Source organism: Priapulus caudatus, unplaced genomic scaffold (assembly GCF_000485595.1).
Source record: "Priapulus caudatus unplaced genomic scaffold, Priapulus_caudatus-5.0.1 Scaffold180, whole genome shotgun sequence".
NCBI lineage: Eukaryota > Metazoa > Priapulida > Priapulimorpha > Priapulimorphida > Priapulidae > Priapulus > Priapulus caudatus.
In genome coordinates this window covers 229,748-245,744 of record NW_014577241.1, presented here as the reverse complement: position 1 = coordinate 245,744, position 15,997 = coordinate 229,748, and the positions used below count along the sequence as shown (strand labels likewise).

Genomic DNA, 15,997 nt, shown 5'->3' with positions numbered 1-15,997 from the left:
GTCGTGGCATGGTGATGTAGCATGACGCGGCATGGTGATGTAGCATGACGCGGTGATGTAGCATGACGCGGCATGGTGATGTAGCATGACGCGGTGATGTAGCATGACGCGGCATGGTGATGTAGCATGACGCGATGATGTAGCATGTCGTGGCTCACTCACCCGTCGAGGAGCTTTCTACGGCGAGCAGCTTCAGGTCACCCATGGTGAGCGGCACGACAGTCTGCACGCCTCCGACCTGTGGCATGATCTTCACCAGCATCGGTTTATCCCCAGTCTTCAACATCGCTATAGTAGGCTGGGGGGCACGTGCCCGCTGCTTGCTGCACAGACAAATAACATGTAATAATATATGTTATATAATATAACATATATAAACGAATAAATAAAATAATAATAAATAAATAAAAATAAAATTATCATATAAAATAAACATTTCCTTAAAAAATATATCTTTGTACAGTCAACATCTTATGCGAGACGAGACCGCCGATTATATTGATTATAACGTAACGTCTTTTCAAGTAACAAATGCTTTTAAGTAACTTAATGTTTTTTCAAGTAGTAACACGCTTGCACAACTGCACAACGACCAATGTTATCACCGTTTAGTTTTAAATAGTCTGCGCCTATTACAACTGCTCACAACTACACTGAACACACCTCTGATCCAACATCTCATCTTGGTTGGTGGCCACTTTCATACCGAGGACTCTGTTCATCTCTCCATCTGTGCAATGGTGTAAGAATGTCTGTTGATTCGATGGCTGTGAAGGAAAAAGATACGTGTGATTAAATTATAATATTCCCAGAGAGCATCGCGTCAGCGAACGCATTACAGATCACCGGTGAAGCAACGAAAACCTGCATCATAGCCGAGAGATGCCAACTACAAAAAAATTCATCGTAACATATGCAAGATTCAAATGACGCCCCCACTGCACTACATTCGTTTTCCTTTTTTTAATTCTCCCCCCCCCCTTCACCAAACTAACAGAAAGAACAATCATGGGACACTACTATATGTCGGTGGAAGCTGCCATCGCCATTACTGAAACGCTCGTGATTACGATCTTCGTAACACGTCCTTGCAACGACCTCGACTCATTTCCCTCGCGTGCGATTGCCAAGCGGAGTGGGCCGGTGGGAGCGGGGTGGTGGTGGTGACCGCTCACCTCCTGCTGAAGGTTCCTTTTGTGGAACACCTGCACGCGCCCGTGTTTCATCACCATCTCGTCACCAACCTTGCCACCGAGGCGGGTCGTGGGACCGAACGTGTACTCGCGTCGCGCCGGCGCGCCCGCACGCTGCAGGATGTTCACCCTCATCTTGACGCCGTTCGCGTAATCCTCGTCCAACTCGTCTTCCTCCTCACCGTTTCCATCCACCTGCAGCCGACGCACGAAGCTAGTAGCGCTCGCAAATGTGGTGGACGATCTTAGCTAGTAGCGCTCGGAAATTTGCTTGATGATTTATCGGCGGTTTTGTTCGGAATTGTCGAAGGACGACGATCGTTCGGACGTGGATCGTTAGGTTGATGGAGAGCGGGGTTCGTACGCGATAATCTATGACACGTCAATAGCTGACGAGGTTTTTTCTATCAGTGCAGACAACATCGATGCATACCTCAATCTCCTCGCCGTCCCTGGTGATGATAGAGGACTTTGGCGGCCGTCCCTTGCGGTTGGCCACCAGGGGGAGGTGCGTGACTGCCTCGGGTCCGTGCACGTACGTCTCGTGGTAGCGCAGAGTCGTCTTGTTCGCAAAGTCGCGGTCGCACGTTCGACACTTGATCGGCGCCTTGTTGTGTGCCTTCTGGATGTGACAGGCCAGGTTCGACTTCTGGTTGAAGCCCTGTGCGACAAACGGAACAACGTTGTACACAGTAACGTGACGCGAACAACGGAACAATGCTGTACACGGAACAACAGAACACGGTACCACGACACGACAAACGAAACAATGTTGTACACGGAACAACAGAACACGGTAACATGACACAAACAACGGAACAACTGAACACGCTGTCACAGATGGCAGCACGGTAGCGCTGCGGCGACGCCACTGCGACGCGGTAAACACTACGGCGCTGTAAGAGCAGCGCGGCGGCCGTAAGACGTAAGATGACAAATCGAGTCGACGCGAATCCACTCGGCGGTCTACCGGCCCCTGCCCCCCTCGACCGACCCCGGCGCCACCTACCTTCTCGCAGTGCGGGCACTTGTAGGGTCTCTCGCCCGTGTGAACGTAGATGTGGTTCTGCAGGTTGGCCTTGAGGTGGAAGCCCTTGCCGCAGATCGGGCAGACGTGCTGCTTCTGCTCGCTGTGCGTGCGTTTGTGCGCGAGCAGTGTCGAGCGACGATTGAACGCCATCGGACACTCATCGCACGCGAACGGACGCGCCACCGAGTGCGTCGCCTGCGAGAGGGCGCCACGTTACGTGCCGGCGTTAATGCAATATGTCACGGAATTCGTGAGCGGTTAAGGGGCACGGCAGACGATAACTGCTGAGTGAACGTTCGACGAGACATGACATACTTATTTATAACAAAAAAGATAAACAAATTCACGACAATAGTGCGATTCGCTTGACAAACGCATTCCACCCCATTACGTAAGGCGGGTTAGCGTGTGCATGGTAAACTGGTAAACGGTAACGCGGATCCACTGCGCTTGGAGACTGCACTTGACCTCTCACCTTATGTCTGCTCAGGGTGCTGCTCTGTCGGAAAGCCTTGCCACAGCTCTCGCACTCGTACGGACGTTCGCCCGTGTGGATGACGGTGTGGCGGAACAGTAGCGCCCTCGATGGAAACTCCTTCTGACATTCTACGCAGACAAAAGTCTTGCCGCCGTCCTACGGAAAAACAGTCAAAAATCACACACACGTGGTCAACAGGAACTAGACACAAGAACAGCTACAGGAACTAGCATATCATTTGACATTATTAGTGAACTGGACACTTTATTCAATGGATAGCCACAGTTGGTAACTACACAGATGTCTAACGTTCGCTTCACTATAAGTTTCTCACAAAATTTCTATGGGGATATTGCTTAATTAGCTAGCTTAAACAGACAGAAACCTGTATCGCTGCAAATTCGCCTTACCCTGTTCTGTACGACCATCTCAAACTCGGCTCCCCGCTCCTTCAGAGACCGCCTGCCACGCCTGATGGCGATCAATGGCTGATCCAGCTGAATAATGTTGTCAACATTATCTATCTGAAGCTGAACTCCTTCATCTACCTGGTGGCCAAAAATAAAACAAATTGTTGCAAAGCTGCTCTCAGGACGGCAAGAAAACGGAGGCGAGTTAAATTATAAAGGGAAGAAGAAAGTTAGTGAGTAATGTCACGAGTTAACTGGAAAAATAAGACAATTTAAATCATTTGAGCAAGACATAAGAAGAAATGTTCTGATGAAGGTGATCTAAGGCATAGTCTGGCACCATCAATCATTATTTTCTCAAATTAACAGTAAGAGAAAAGGAGTATTGTTGGTGGGTGATGGCAGCAGCGGCTGCAGGTTAGTTAACCTGTATCTGACTTGGATGTACGTGAATCTCCTGCACAATTGTGTACGGTTGTGTGTTGTCAGGTGGCGCCACCGGCTCGGTCGTCTCCACCTCCTCGCTCTCCCCCATCGCTTCTTGGATCACCTGGCAACCAAAAGCGAACACAAATTAACAACTAGGTCAACAAAATTCTACAAGGTCCAATGGCAAAACGGTATCTTCTTTTGGACAGGAATAGCTTAGGTACAAAATTTCCCTGCAATAAAATGTGTAAATAAATATAGCCGAATTCACGCAGACACGCACGCACGCACGCACGCACGCACGCACGCACGCACACACGCACGCACGCACACACACACACACCACGCACGCGTTACCTGTCCTGTTTCTGCCTCCAGGGCGGCGGCCGCTACCATGACCTCCGTGACCTGTACAAAGTCGCGCGATCCCTCGGCGGATTGAGCGACCTGCCAGTGCTTCACGTCTTGTTCAGTGTTGGTGTCAGCATCCTGAACTTCGATAGATTCCCCATCCACCTTATCCGCTACCTCCTCCTCTCGTGTTATCACGTTACTTTGTTGTTCGGCAACCACCGCGTCCGCTTCTATGCCAACGACTGTACTTTCCTCAATTGTCATCGGCGTGTTTGTATCCATGGCGATAATTTTCTCTTCCTGTTGTTCTGTGGTTAATTCTTCACTGTCTTCTTCAATCACTGGATATGACATAGCTGAAAAATGTTAAATCACAACATTAAAATTGTATAGCTTACCTAAACAGTTGCTATAAAAGATTATTATAGATCATTATTAAAACCTTTAGTATTTTTAAAACCAAGTACAAAAATTACGAAATCTTGAAACAGAATTTGAATGACTTCTGTTGCAATCAAATACAGAAATCTTCACTAACACGGCTGACTAACAGCAAATGGAATTTTGAATAGAAGTGTTACCCGATTCTTGCAAAACCAGTTCCTCCTCTTGTTGCTGCTGCTGAGGTTGCTCAATAGCAACTACTTCCTCCTCCACAGCAAACTGTTTCTCTGCTTCCTCTCTGGACACCTCACCTTCCTTTGCCTCCTCCCTGGCTTCCTCTACAGGCATCTCAATGGAGACTTTCGTCGCATTTTCCTCTATGAGAAGCTCATCTACGGCGACTTTCTTCTCAGCTTCATCGCTACCCTCCTTCTCTTTGCCGGAATTCTCTGCAACCACCGCTGGCGTACCGGCAGCCTCTCCCTTCTCCACACGTGCTTCTCCTGCGCTCTTCAGCTCCGATCTCTCCACGATCCTCCCGTCGGCTTCCTCAGCTTTCTCCGCATTCTCGCCGTCACCCTCGTCGTCGGCAAATCCGAATATCTCGCGTATCTCCCTGCTGTGGTCGACCGCCTGTTTCACGTCGCCGAGATTGGCGGCCGGCGGCGTCGCCAGCTGCAACATCACTCCATCTTTACGCTCGCTGTCTCCTGGCAGTTTCTTCGCTGGCGGGGGTCTCACGACGGCGGCCGTTGCGCCGGCATCCGACTTTATTCGTTTTCTTCCCGCCAGGGGGACCGGCATCGGAGACGACTTGTTCGGCGTCGGCTTGGCGGCCGGTCGCGGCGAGTGTGCGGGTTCCTTCGGCTTTGGCGGCGGCGATGGCATGGCGCCGGGACGCACGGGCGAGTGAATGACGCGGCCGCTGCGCGTCATCTTCACGGGAGAGGCACCGGCCGGCTTCTCCTCCGATACCTGAAGACGGGAGCGAAACGGCGACGGTAATACAAACAGTGTTACGCAGGGAGCGGACGCAGTTGTAGACAGCCGGAGAACATCTCAGATACAGGCGCTACGTCTTCTGTAGATTAGGGTGATTATACCTAATTCTATATGCCTGCATGATACTATCAGGAGTAAGATAATATAGGATCCTACTCTAATCCTATATTATCTTACTCCTGATACTATATATACAGGGATGAGATTGGAGAATTTAATTTTCAGCTGAAATAAAAATTAGCAAACAGAGGAGCGAGCAATGCGAGGACCGTAGGCCATCGCGATGCTAGGGGGGTCCGGGGGCATGTTCCCCCTGAATTTTTTTAAAAGAATGGTGCAATTTGGTGCATTCTAAGCTATTCTGAACACATTATAGGAGACGCTTAAATTACTTTTTCAAGTTGTCAAAAGGAACAAACGAACTATGATTAGGAAATCAGGGGGCCGATTTTGACAGTTAGCGTCACAGTTTTTTCAAGCCATGCCCAGCGGAACTTGTTTCTCACGTCCTTGTCTACTTCTGCTATCGCCGATTCATCTTCTTTCGAAATTAACTTCACCATTTTCCAAATTCGAAAACCACTGGCAGGGCGCGACAACCCCGCTTGCCCGATGTCCCGACCAACCAAAATTTGCCCTCGGGCAAGTAGCTTGAAATTGCACTTGCCTGTTCGGGCAAGCAAGTTTTTTTATTTAAGTGATTACGTCACCGTAAATAGTAAAAAAAAAATTCCACTTTTTCACAAAATATAAGTGATTCTGTTCACTTCTTATGGTTAAATTGCTGCATTATATGTCGCTTGCATTGTTTTACTCAGACCATAGATATATACAACATAGATATATAGGTGTTGTATATCTATGCTCAGTATAAGCTGCCTTGCTGCCACGAGATTTGAATGAAAAAAACACAATGCGAATGGAACAATCAGTGCATAGTCATGCACACAACATGCACACAGCAACAAGTAAACCCGGCCCCCAGGCCATGGTCGTTAAGTGATCAGCTACCTCAAATGTCTGCCCCTCTACTGCAGCCTGTGAACAAGGATTTTCTTTTCTGGTAGACAAAAACAGATACACTGTATACTTCGCTGTCAGTCTACTGTCTACACTCTACAGTCTACAGCCAGGTGCTGTTGAGGGTATATAATTTAAATTTTTACATTGTTACCCCCCCCCACACCCACCACCCAATTTTCTCAACGAATTTAGACGTTTCACAAAATCGACCCCTGGGACTGTCAAATCCGCGGATTTCTGCGGATCTGCGGAAAAATCTCATCCCTGTATATACTGAATATCTACTAATGAAATCATCTTTTTGCGGCCGATAGGTGTCATTTTCACGCCAGTGGAGGAACAACAGCCATATTTATATATTTGCATTGAAGTGCTAACATCTCTTTCTGAATTTTTATAAGTACTCCAGCAAAAAGCTCCAACAAATAAACAAACTCAAGCTAAAGCTGTAGGAAAAGTTGTCTGATTAACGAAAACAAAACTAGACAGGGACTGATATTAGCAGACATGCCTTACTTGACTAAACGCAAACATTGTGACATACTTTTTCTGGTGGCTTCTTGATAACACTTGGGGAGGCTTGGCTTTTTGCAGGTGTACCGTCCTTTCTAGGTCTACCTCTTCCACGTTTTACGACCAGTGGTGGTTCAGTTGGAATCTTATTTTCTTCCTTCGCAGCCTCATCTCCTTCCCCTCCAGTCTTCTCTGATGAGTTTCCATCTCCTATAACATATATATCATGATAACAGTATGTATAATAACAAACACATAACTAATGGAATGATTATGGAATGATTATGGAATGGGATCTATTTTATATATAATCGATAGCAGTCAATACCAGTTTGATCCACAGTGCTGGTTTTGCCAGCCACAGTTCGCGTCTGTGATCTCCGAGGCATCTCGAAGATTAGGTTCAGGCTTCAAACTACCTACAAATAAAAAATAATAACAGAGCTATTGCATGGACGACTTTATCTTACATCTATTTGGGCAGTTACAACTGTTTATTAGATTACAATTCAGAGTAACCACAACAAAGCTAGCTCATACCATACCATAGCCAACAAAGCCATACATATTTTCTAGTAGTGGCACTATTAATTTATACGCAGTGGCTACGCGTCCGGAACCGGTCGCCTAGCCTCCAGGCTACGCATCCGGACATCCATCTCAGTGATTGCGCAACTCGCGTACATGCATGATTACGCAACGGGACGCTCTGCTGATTGCCGAAAATATACAATATATGCACTGCCGCCGTCTATTCTTTCATCCGTCCTCTCTCGCTCTCTCTCTCTCTTTCACACACACACGCGCAGCACTATCTCTCTCACACACACCTCTAGCTCTCTCTCTCTCTCTCTCACACATACACACACACATACACATTCCCTCTCTCTCTCTCTCTCTCTCTCTCTCTCTCGCACACACACACTCGGCAATCAGCAGAGCGTACCGTTGCGCAATCATGCGTGTACGTGTCACAAGACCACTGCGTGAGATGAATGTCCGGACGCGTAGCCACGGCCTAATTTATATTAATAAAAATAATATTGTTAACAGTGAACACAGAGTTTAGTAACAATGACTTAATTAATGTCTTTAGTGTTTACTGTGTAATCCTACTACTACTACTAGTGCTGAGAGGGTCTATGTCCCCCAGGGTACTGCCGGAACGTACCCTGGTACTATCTAATATGCCGGACTGTACCTCTCACCTGCTCCACTAACGAGTATAGGGAGTCGCCTACGCCTACTCCCTAACCATATCAAATAGTTACCAGGGTACGTTCCGGCAGTAACCTGGGGGACATAGACCCTATGTCTATGAGCACTACTAGTTACGCTCATAGGGTCTATGTCCCCCAAGGTACTGCCTGAACGTACCCTGGTCACTATTTGATATGGTTAGGGTTAGAATTAGGGTGTAGGCGACTCCTTAGACTCGTTAGTGGAGTAGGCGAGGTACGGTCCGGCATATTAGATAGTATAGTACCAGGGTACCTGGCAGTAACACTAACCCTGCCCTGGGGACATCATAGACCCTCTCAGCACTAGTAGTAGTAGTAGCATTGGCAATCTGAGATGTGTAGCATACATTTTGAATAATTTTACTGAACTCCACTTTTGGTGGTACTGCCGTACTGCCTACTGCCGTACTGCCAGCCAATCTTCTTAGTCTTGCCGACAACAGAACAATTTATGCAAGTAGAAGTAGCGACTACTGAAGTAGACATGTAATGCCAGTCCGACCATGAAGAACTGACATGATCATGATGGAGGAGGGGATGTTCAGCAGACATTTGGAAGGTAGGCCTATTCGCGTTCAATAAATAGTCACACAGTGAATGGTGAGACAGTATTTGACTAAAACTACTGATTGAAATTATTTTTAACATGTCCACTTGTTAAGTTGAAAACAGATAAACAGCTATGTGCACTTGTTGGAGAGTAACAAGTGCCACGGAAATGTGGAAACAACAGAACAACAAGCGCATACTTACAGGGTCTAATTACACTACCAAGCTTGACTAAAACAACACTTTGGTACAGAATATGTTAGAAAATACAAACAGCTACACTATCCACAGGCATAACATATCATTTATACTTCTTATGTCGACTGAAAAGCTTTTATATTATTGTAAAACATCTGAGCAACAACAACGATACCGCCATCTTCCCAGACAAAAGAGCATCGACGCCATTTCGCAAACCAACTAACTGTATGAATCATCTGACCAAATGACGTGAAATGTTCAACTACAAATGTTCAACTACAATAACACTTTCACTGAATTAAAATCTTGCATTACATTTAAAAGACAGATGTACCTGATATATTCGGATTGTGCGTGCTGTATACAGTTGAATCGATAATATAGCTAACGGCCGGATGCTGGGGTTTAAGGGGGTTATGGGAACGTGGGAACGTGGGTTTCCTTGATATATGACACTAGTAATTTGTATTTAACACCTAGTTAATGTCGCTATGTATTTAGGATGATATAATCCGCATGTTTTAATTTGACTTCTGTAAATTGTAACAACCATTGGAATTGTAAAAGAAAACGCCTTTCAAAAAGATATTCAATTGGCCAACAGTACCATTACTCAGTCACGTGATATGTGTACCGCCATACAGTACAGTCAAAACTCAAAAGGTTTTCGCCAGCGCGTACAGTTCGAGTGTTTTGCTTTCTAAGTAAGACGGCGACTGTTCGTGGAACGTTCTTTTTCTGTATATTTATATTTGTTGCGTTGCTGGTCTGGTTTATGGGTAACCAACCCTCGAACAACGAGGATATGGCTGCTCCGGTTATTGTGAATGCGACAGCGAGGCACACAGCGACGGTAAGCCGTAAAAGTTAAAACCCACTGCACTAGCCTGACAGTAGGGCCCTACTGTGACACTGTCAGACGTGTTCTTCAAAATGCAGCTTCAATGATAGCTCTAGTACTATAGCCCGCGTACAGTTGCCGCAGGCCATACTAGAGCTACTTCAATGACTGCTGTTGCTCGTGGAGTTAGTTTATAGTCGATAGCTAGCAAAACGTAAAATACAATTCAGTCATGCGAACAATTACGCCTACGAGTACGACTATTATTCATTTATTGCTAACAATTATGAATTAACCACTAAGTAAAATATCAATAATTCGTTGGAGATAATCACAGGAGCTTAATACTTAATAGTAATAATAATATTATAAATATACATTAGGAGCTTCTTCGTTCTCGTCAGTAAAGTTCCCTAGACCGCTTCACTCCTAAAAATTACTGGCGCCCACAGAAGCACAGAAGGATAAAATCCTCAGTGATAATAAAAAGCAAGCGCTATAGGCACGCTGCATGCTAGGGGGGTCTGGGGACATGCCCCCCGTGGAAATTTTTAAATGGTAGACGTCGATCTGGAGATGCAATCTGGTGAGTCTTGCGAGAGAGATTTAGGAACAAAATTTTTTAACCCAAAATTTACTGGAAGCACTGTGCTTCCAGTGCTTCTATCTGCGGGCGCCACTGCCTAAAATGGTTCGGTCCCCTGTCTTTTCCTACCCAATTCAAGCCAATTCCTACGAGTCATAACATGCCTTTTTACTGCATTCTTTGCTGTTATCTGTTCCTCGCCCCCCTTCCCCACATAAAAAGACCAGGAATCGTCTAATCACATAGTAAGCACAACAGTCAACAGCATAAATATGCCACGTTGTAACGACTAAGGCCTAAAACCAAGGAATATACCTCCTTTAATAGAATACAGTGGTTCTGCAGTGCCGTGACCACTATTATGATGTTGTGGGCAAGGGAAGAACTGCCATTCTCTGCAGGCGCGGATTTAGGCCGGTTCGCACCAGTTTCCAGAAACCGGTCACAGGCCTCAAAATTCACCAGAATGCACCAAATATAGCCAATTTTTTTTTTAATTCCCGGGGGGCCATGCCCCCGGACCCCCCCTAGCTGCAGAATAACATATGGAAACTGGTCACCCAAACCCTCTGGATTTGCCCCTTCTCTGTAGACTGGGTGTACAGTTAGGTCGAGCAATTAGATGCCCTGACACGAGGCATATGGTACCTCGCTTGCATAGAATTCCGCTATTCTATTAAACAGACAAGTACAGTATCTAACAGCGGGAGTAAAATAACATCAAGAGTGTATTATAGCTGATAGGGTCTATGTCCCCCAGGGTACTGCCGGAACGTACCCTGGATACGGTCCGGTATACCAGAACGTACCCTGGTAACTATTTGATATGGTTAGGGTTAGGTAGTAGGCTTAGGCGACTCCCTAGACTCGTTAGTGGAGTAGGCGGGGTAAGGTCCGGCATATTAGATAGTACCAGGGTACGTTCCGGCAGTACCCTGGGGGACATAGACCCTCTCAGCCGTATTAAGTATACTTAATATGCTCTTGATAACATCAAGATAACATCTATATGTTCTTATCTATATATTCCCTCTTTCTCTATATCGGTGGTTGTGTCATTGTAGAAGTAACAGTGGTCGATATGTACAATCGTATAATCAAGTTCAACATAATGGGTGAACATGTGAACATGCAGTGTGCATGATCACCCTGTGTGCTAAAATATCTGTCAAACCTTTAAGGTGTTCTTCTACCTGACAGTAAACTAATATTTATGTTATCTCTTATTGCTTATTTTCCAGCTGATATTTCTGCATGGTCTGGGCGACACTGGGTACGTATCCAGGCTGTGTCTTGTAAAATCAAAATGCTTGTAACGACTAGTATTTGCAATGATATTGAGACAGGCAGGTAATAATGAACTTGACATTCACCGATTTTCCCCAAAACATACGCGTACAAATTTGTACTATATTGTTTGCAATTGTACAAAGCAGAGAATGTGATGCAGTAATCACCCTAACAATTGTAATTATAGGCATATCAGTGAAAACCATAGATCAACTTGATGCAGTGCTCGTGTCTGGTTACAGAATACCTCTTGCCAATGCTTCAAAGTAATTGAATAACGAAATAAATAACTATAGTTGTATAATCTGCACATCGAGTGCATATATTAATCATGTAGCTGTAACACAGCCACGTGTGGTGTAGAGACCAGAGAAACATAAACACATCAGAATTCCCAGGGTGGAATGGTACTCACTACTCAGTGTGTGAACAAGGTATAGAGTGACAGGGACACCGGGATAAGGGAGATGGGGGAGAGGGAGAGAAAGAGTGCTTGTGTGTGTATACATGTATGTTTGCAGGTGCACGTATGCGTGCATGGATTGGTGTGGCAATGGTTATCAAAAAATGTGATTGTATTCAGGCACGGCTGGGCGGCAGGACTAGCGGAGATCAAGCCAGCATATCTGAAGTGCGTCTGCCCAAATGCGTGAGTATGGTTTACTCTCTATAGAAGTGTCACAGTTTCATTAAGCTAACAGTAACGTGTGTGCTTATTTCTTGCCTTTTTCTTGCTCTATACTACTGTAGATTGTGATTTGAAATCACTGCGAGCAGAATTGTTTGGGGTGTTGGTTAATATTTATGGAAGCATTCCGAGGGAGTCAAATCGAGCCCAGCTGATATCGAATCAGGAAGTCCAACTGTAAAACAGCAAGTATTTGATAAAGGATTTTATATCTACCGGTAGATATAAAATCCTTTATCAAATACTACCGGTTTTACAGTTGGACTTCCTGATTCGATATCAGCTGGGCTCGATTTGACTCCCTCGGAATGCTTCCATAAATATTAACCAACACCCCAAACAATTCTGCTCGCAGTGATTTCAAATCACAATCTACAGTAGTCATATACAGTAGTATAGTACATCGGCCGATGTCAACATGTGTACAAATTTACAATAGACTCTTACTGGTTGGTAAATCACATCTGTCAAACAGACTGACGAATGAGTTGAGAGTTCACTGTGAGTTGTTTCACAGCCGTGTTAAAGTAAGTTGATGCAATCAATACCCTGTATGCCTTACTTCACCTGAGGCTGAACTCCCAATTCAGAGTCGAATTGCGTTGTCAAGTTCATTAGTCGAACAGACGACTACCATTAATACCCTACATTACACTACCTACATTACACTACCCTACATTACACTACCTACATTACACTACCCTACATTACACTACCTACATTACACTACCTACATTACACTACAGGTCTACATTACAAAAGCTAGGGAATACAGCACAAAAACGTCACATGCTGCTGCACGTAAACCCATTTTAAATAGATTGCGATTACACAGCTGTAAAACTCTGCACAAATAATTTGTGTACATGCACGCAAGGGAGTTGTGTGGAGATACCGCTGCCCTATCGTTTTTAGCATCTGTTCAGATGCAGCGCTAGTGGATTGAACCAATGTCCGATAATGTAGGGCCATCGTAGATATAAGTTGCTGGAGAATCGATGTCTGATATCAAACGTTGCCGCTTTCGTTATTGCGTGACATGCGGTCATTCATTGGTTCATGGTACCCACTCATTGGGCACTTAAAAATCTTGCGGAAGGGGGAGGGAGGTGCGTGTTTGTGTGTGGCACACCGCATAGAAAGTGCTCGAAACTTTTAAAATAGCCTTCATATTTTATTTCACGTTGCGTCTGGCACGTGTGCTGTTCTCGTCTGCAAGGCTGCATTGTGTAGTCAGCCCCAGGCCTGCACTGTCTCCACTAACGAGCCGCGTGAAAGCGCGTTGACGTAATATAGGCAGATGTGCGATATAAAGTTGCGATGTCAATGCGATGATGAGATGTATCAAGAGCAGATAAAGAAGCCTTCTTTATCTGCTCTTGGATGTATCTATGTTTGTGTCGTGGAGAGAAAAAAAGGTGCAAAGCAATCGCTTGCCGATCCGAATGCGTTTTTGCGATGAACGAAGGCTGATGTGTCAGTGAATATATATATATTATATATGCATAACATCAAGGTTATGCATATGATAACGTTATTGCTGGGCGGCTCAACAAAATTTCTGTTATCGGCACACATGCAGTGCATGTTGCATGTTACCTAGGATATGGTGACTGAGTGTATTCGTTTCAGCAGATCTGCCGTGTACAGGAAGTAGTGCATCAGTACATTAAAAAGCCTCTTGGAAGCAATGGGTTAAACCCCACAGTAGTTCACATACATGTGCAGTGTGTGTGCTTGCCTGTCTAAATTCTTAAGCTTCCCATCTTTTACATCACCGTGTCTCGGTTTCACGAGCTCTCAGCTTCCCAGGCTCTGAGCCTCCCTGACGCTCGTCTTTCCTGACTCTCGACCTCCTCATCACTCAGCATCACTCGAGTGCTTGGCTTCACCAGCTGTTAGCATCACCGATTCTCATCCTTCTGAGCTTTCAGCATCGCTGTGCGTCAGCTTCACCAGCTTCCCCCGGTTTTCGGCATTCTCATCTCTCAGCATCCGCAGCCCTGGAACAGCTCGGCTAACTCGAAGCGCTCCCCCGTCTGCAATTACCTATCCTAAATTTTTAGCATCCCAGTTCGTGGCATTCCTGATTCTAACCTCTCCCATCCCTGCACACACATGTACATGTACGCACCCACACGCGGGCACGCATGCACACGCATTCGCACGTACACGCACGCACACGCACGCACACACACGTATTCACACATACACGCACGCACGCACATACGCACGCGTTCACACGTACACACGCACACACACGCACGCACATGTACGCACGCACACACACTAACAAACACGAACGCACACGCACGCACACACACGTATTCACACATACACTCACGCACTCACGCACACACGCACACACGAACGCACACACCTCTAGCTACGAGCTGCATCCCCTGGGTTTCTGAATCCCAGACTTTTGGCCCGCATCCCCCCGCGCGCGTCGTGGCTTAACCGCAGCCTCGCGAGTTCACCGCGGTGTCGCCGTCAGCGGATCGGCACGCGAACGTCGTAAAGCTCTGGCGCGATTGTTTGCGCGGCGGCGACGATGACGGCGATGACGGCGGCGGCTGTCCAGCGCAGCGGCGAGGTTGACTCACACACAGCTGCGTCGGCTTACGTCGGTGTTTCCGGCCACTCTGCTTCCCACTCACATGCGACTTTCTAACGGTTTTGTATGAAGCGTCTCGTCATGCAGAGTGACCCTGGCTAGCGGGTGTGTGTGTGGGGGGAGGGGGGAGCAAGGGGGGCAGTCCCCTCCCCCCAGGACCGATGTAGACGATATTAGGTCTATGCGTCACTGGCAAACTGCCCGCAGTCAAATACCTAGAACGCAAACCACTCGTGTCTTTGCCCACTCCCCCTTCTGCCCAGGCAGAATGAGTTCTAGCTATGCTCCTGATTTGACGTGGTGTGCAAGCGTTGAACTTTCCGGAACCCACTTTCTGTGGTCGTAGGGTAGACGAGCTGAGGTTAGTCACAGCAGGTTCGGTGCCCGTGTGCAGAACACTGGTGATAGATTTTAGCTCCCGAGCGATCCTAGGTTCATTATCGGTCAGTACTAGACAAGCTAAACCTGGGCAACAGGCCCCGGCCATTTTGACTCCTTGAAGCTATTTGAAATAAAAGCTTAACAACACAGGCTCTTACCGTCAAGGCTAACATTAGCAGCTCTGTTATTTCCCCTGTGGAGGAAGTGGCACAGAGTCAAAGACTCCTGGAGGTCGTTGACGGATGATCCCTTTACATGGGAGAGTGCAGGTCAAAGGAATTCAGGTGAAACATGGAACATCGCTCGCGAAGCCCCTTAAATGCCTGCAAACATTAGAATTTGATGTCTAATATGATATACTGTGAACATGATGTGAATAAGAGCGTTTTATGGTTTATACCATCCGATCACTGAACGTTGCGTGACCGATCACGTGACTACGGTGCTTATACACTATTATATATAAATACATGAAGTCATGAACTTACGCGTAGAGCTAGACCTGTAGAAGTTACTGCGAGCCACAGGATATATTGTGACGCGCTGAACCCCCACGTGCACGCAAGGTTTTACACGACGTCACTCGTCGCTAAAATCTATCGTCACAGCTTGTATGTTTGGTGGATGCGATCAGGAGTGTCATGTTATAGATTATTCATATTATCAGGAGTGTCATGTTATAGATTATTCATATTATCAGGAGTGTCATGTTATATATCAGTAGTGTCATGTTATAGATTATTCATATTATCAGTAGTGAATAATACATACATTATAATAATAATAA

At 46.1% G+C, this 15,997-nt stretch overlaps 2 protein-coding genes across 16 annotated transcripts in view; one reads left to right on the top strand and one right to left on the bottom strand.

Annotated features, from left to right (window-relative positions):
- Nucleotides 1-9,201, bottom strand: part of LOC106806815 — a 12,454-nt gene extending 3,253 nt beyond the window's left edge. For 3 of the 13 annotated variants that reach the window (XM_014808917.1, XM_014808925.1, XM_014808929.1), the window contains exons 1-13: nt 8,811-9,056; nt 7,145-7,235; nt 6,848-7,026; nt 4,476-5,253; nt 3,898-4,250; nt 3,539-3,661; nt 3,112-3,249; nt 2,699-2,857; nt 2,203-2,418; nt 1,627-1,854; nt 1,176-1,388; nt 664-767; nt 163-323 (exon numbers count right to left, since the gene is read on the bottom strand). In XM_014808917.1, coding sequence (XP_014664403.1) covers nt 163-323; nt 664-767; nt 1,176-1,388; nt 1,627-1,854; nt 2,203-2,418; nt 2,699-2,857; nt 3,112-3,249; nt 3,539-3,661; nt 3,898-4,250; nt 4,476-5,253; nt 6,848-7,026; nt 7,145-7,205 — 2,713 coding nt within the window. In that variant the 5' untranslated portion in view covers nt 7,206-7,235; nt 8,811-9,056. Of the gene's footprint in view, nt 1-162; nt 324-663; nt 768-1,175; nt 1,389-1,626; nt 1,855-2,202; nt 2,419-2,698; nt 2,858-3,111; nt 3,250-3,538; nt 3,662-3,897; nt 4,251-4,475; nt 5,254-6,847; nt 7,027-7,144; nt 7,236-8,404; nt 8,487-8,806; nt 9,058-9,141 lie in introns of those variants that run through there. The other 10 variants (XM_014808918.1, XM_014808921.1, XM_014808920.1 and 7 more) reach the window with 10 other exon arrangements.
- A 292-nt stretch (nt 9,202-9,493) lies between these two features.
- Nucleotides 9,494-15,997, top strand: part of LOC106806817 (acyl-protein thioesterase 1-like) — a 17,427-nt gene continuing 10,923 nt past the window's right edge. For 2 of the 3 annotated variants that reach the window (XM_014808933.1, XM_014808932.1), the window contains exons 1-3: nt 9,494-9,660; nt 11,476-11,507; nt 12,108-12,173. In XM_014808933.1, the coding sequence (XP_014664419.1) occupies nt 9,583-9,660; nt 11,476-11,507; nt 12,108-12,173 (176 nt within the window). In that variant the 5' untranslated portion in view covers nt 9,494-9,582. Of the gene's footprint in view, nt 9,661-11,475; nt 11,585-12,107; nt 12,174-15,997 lie in introns of those variants that run through there. The other variant, XM_014808934.1, reaches the window with a different exon arrangement.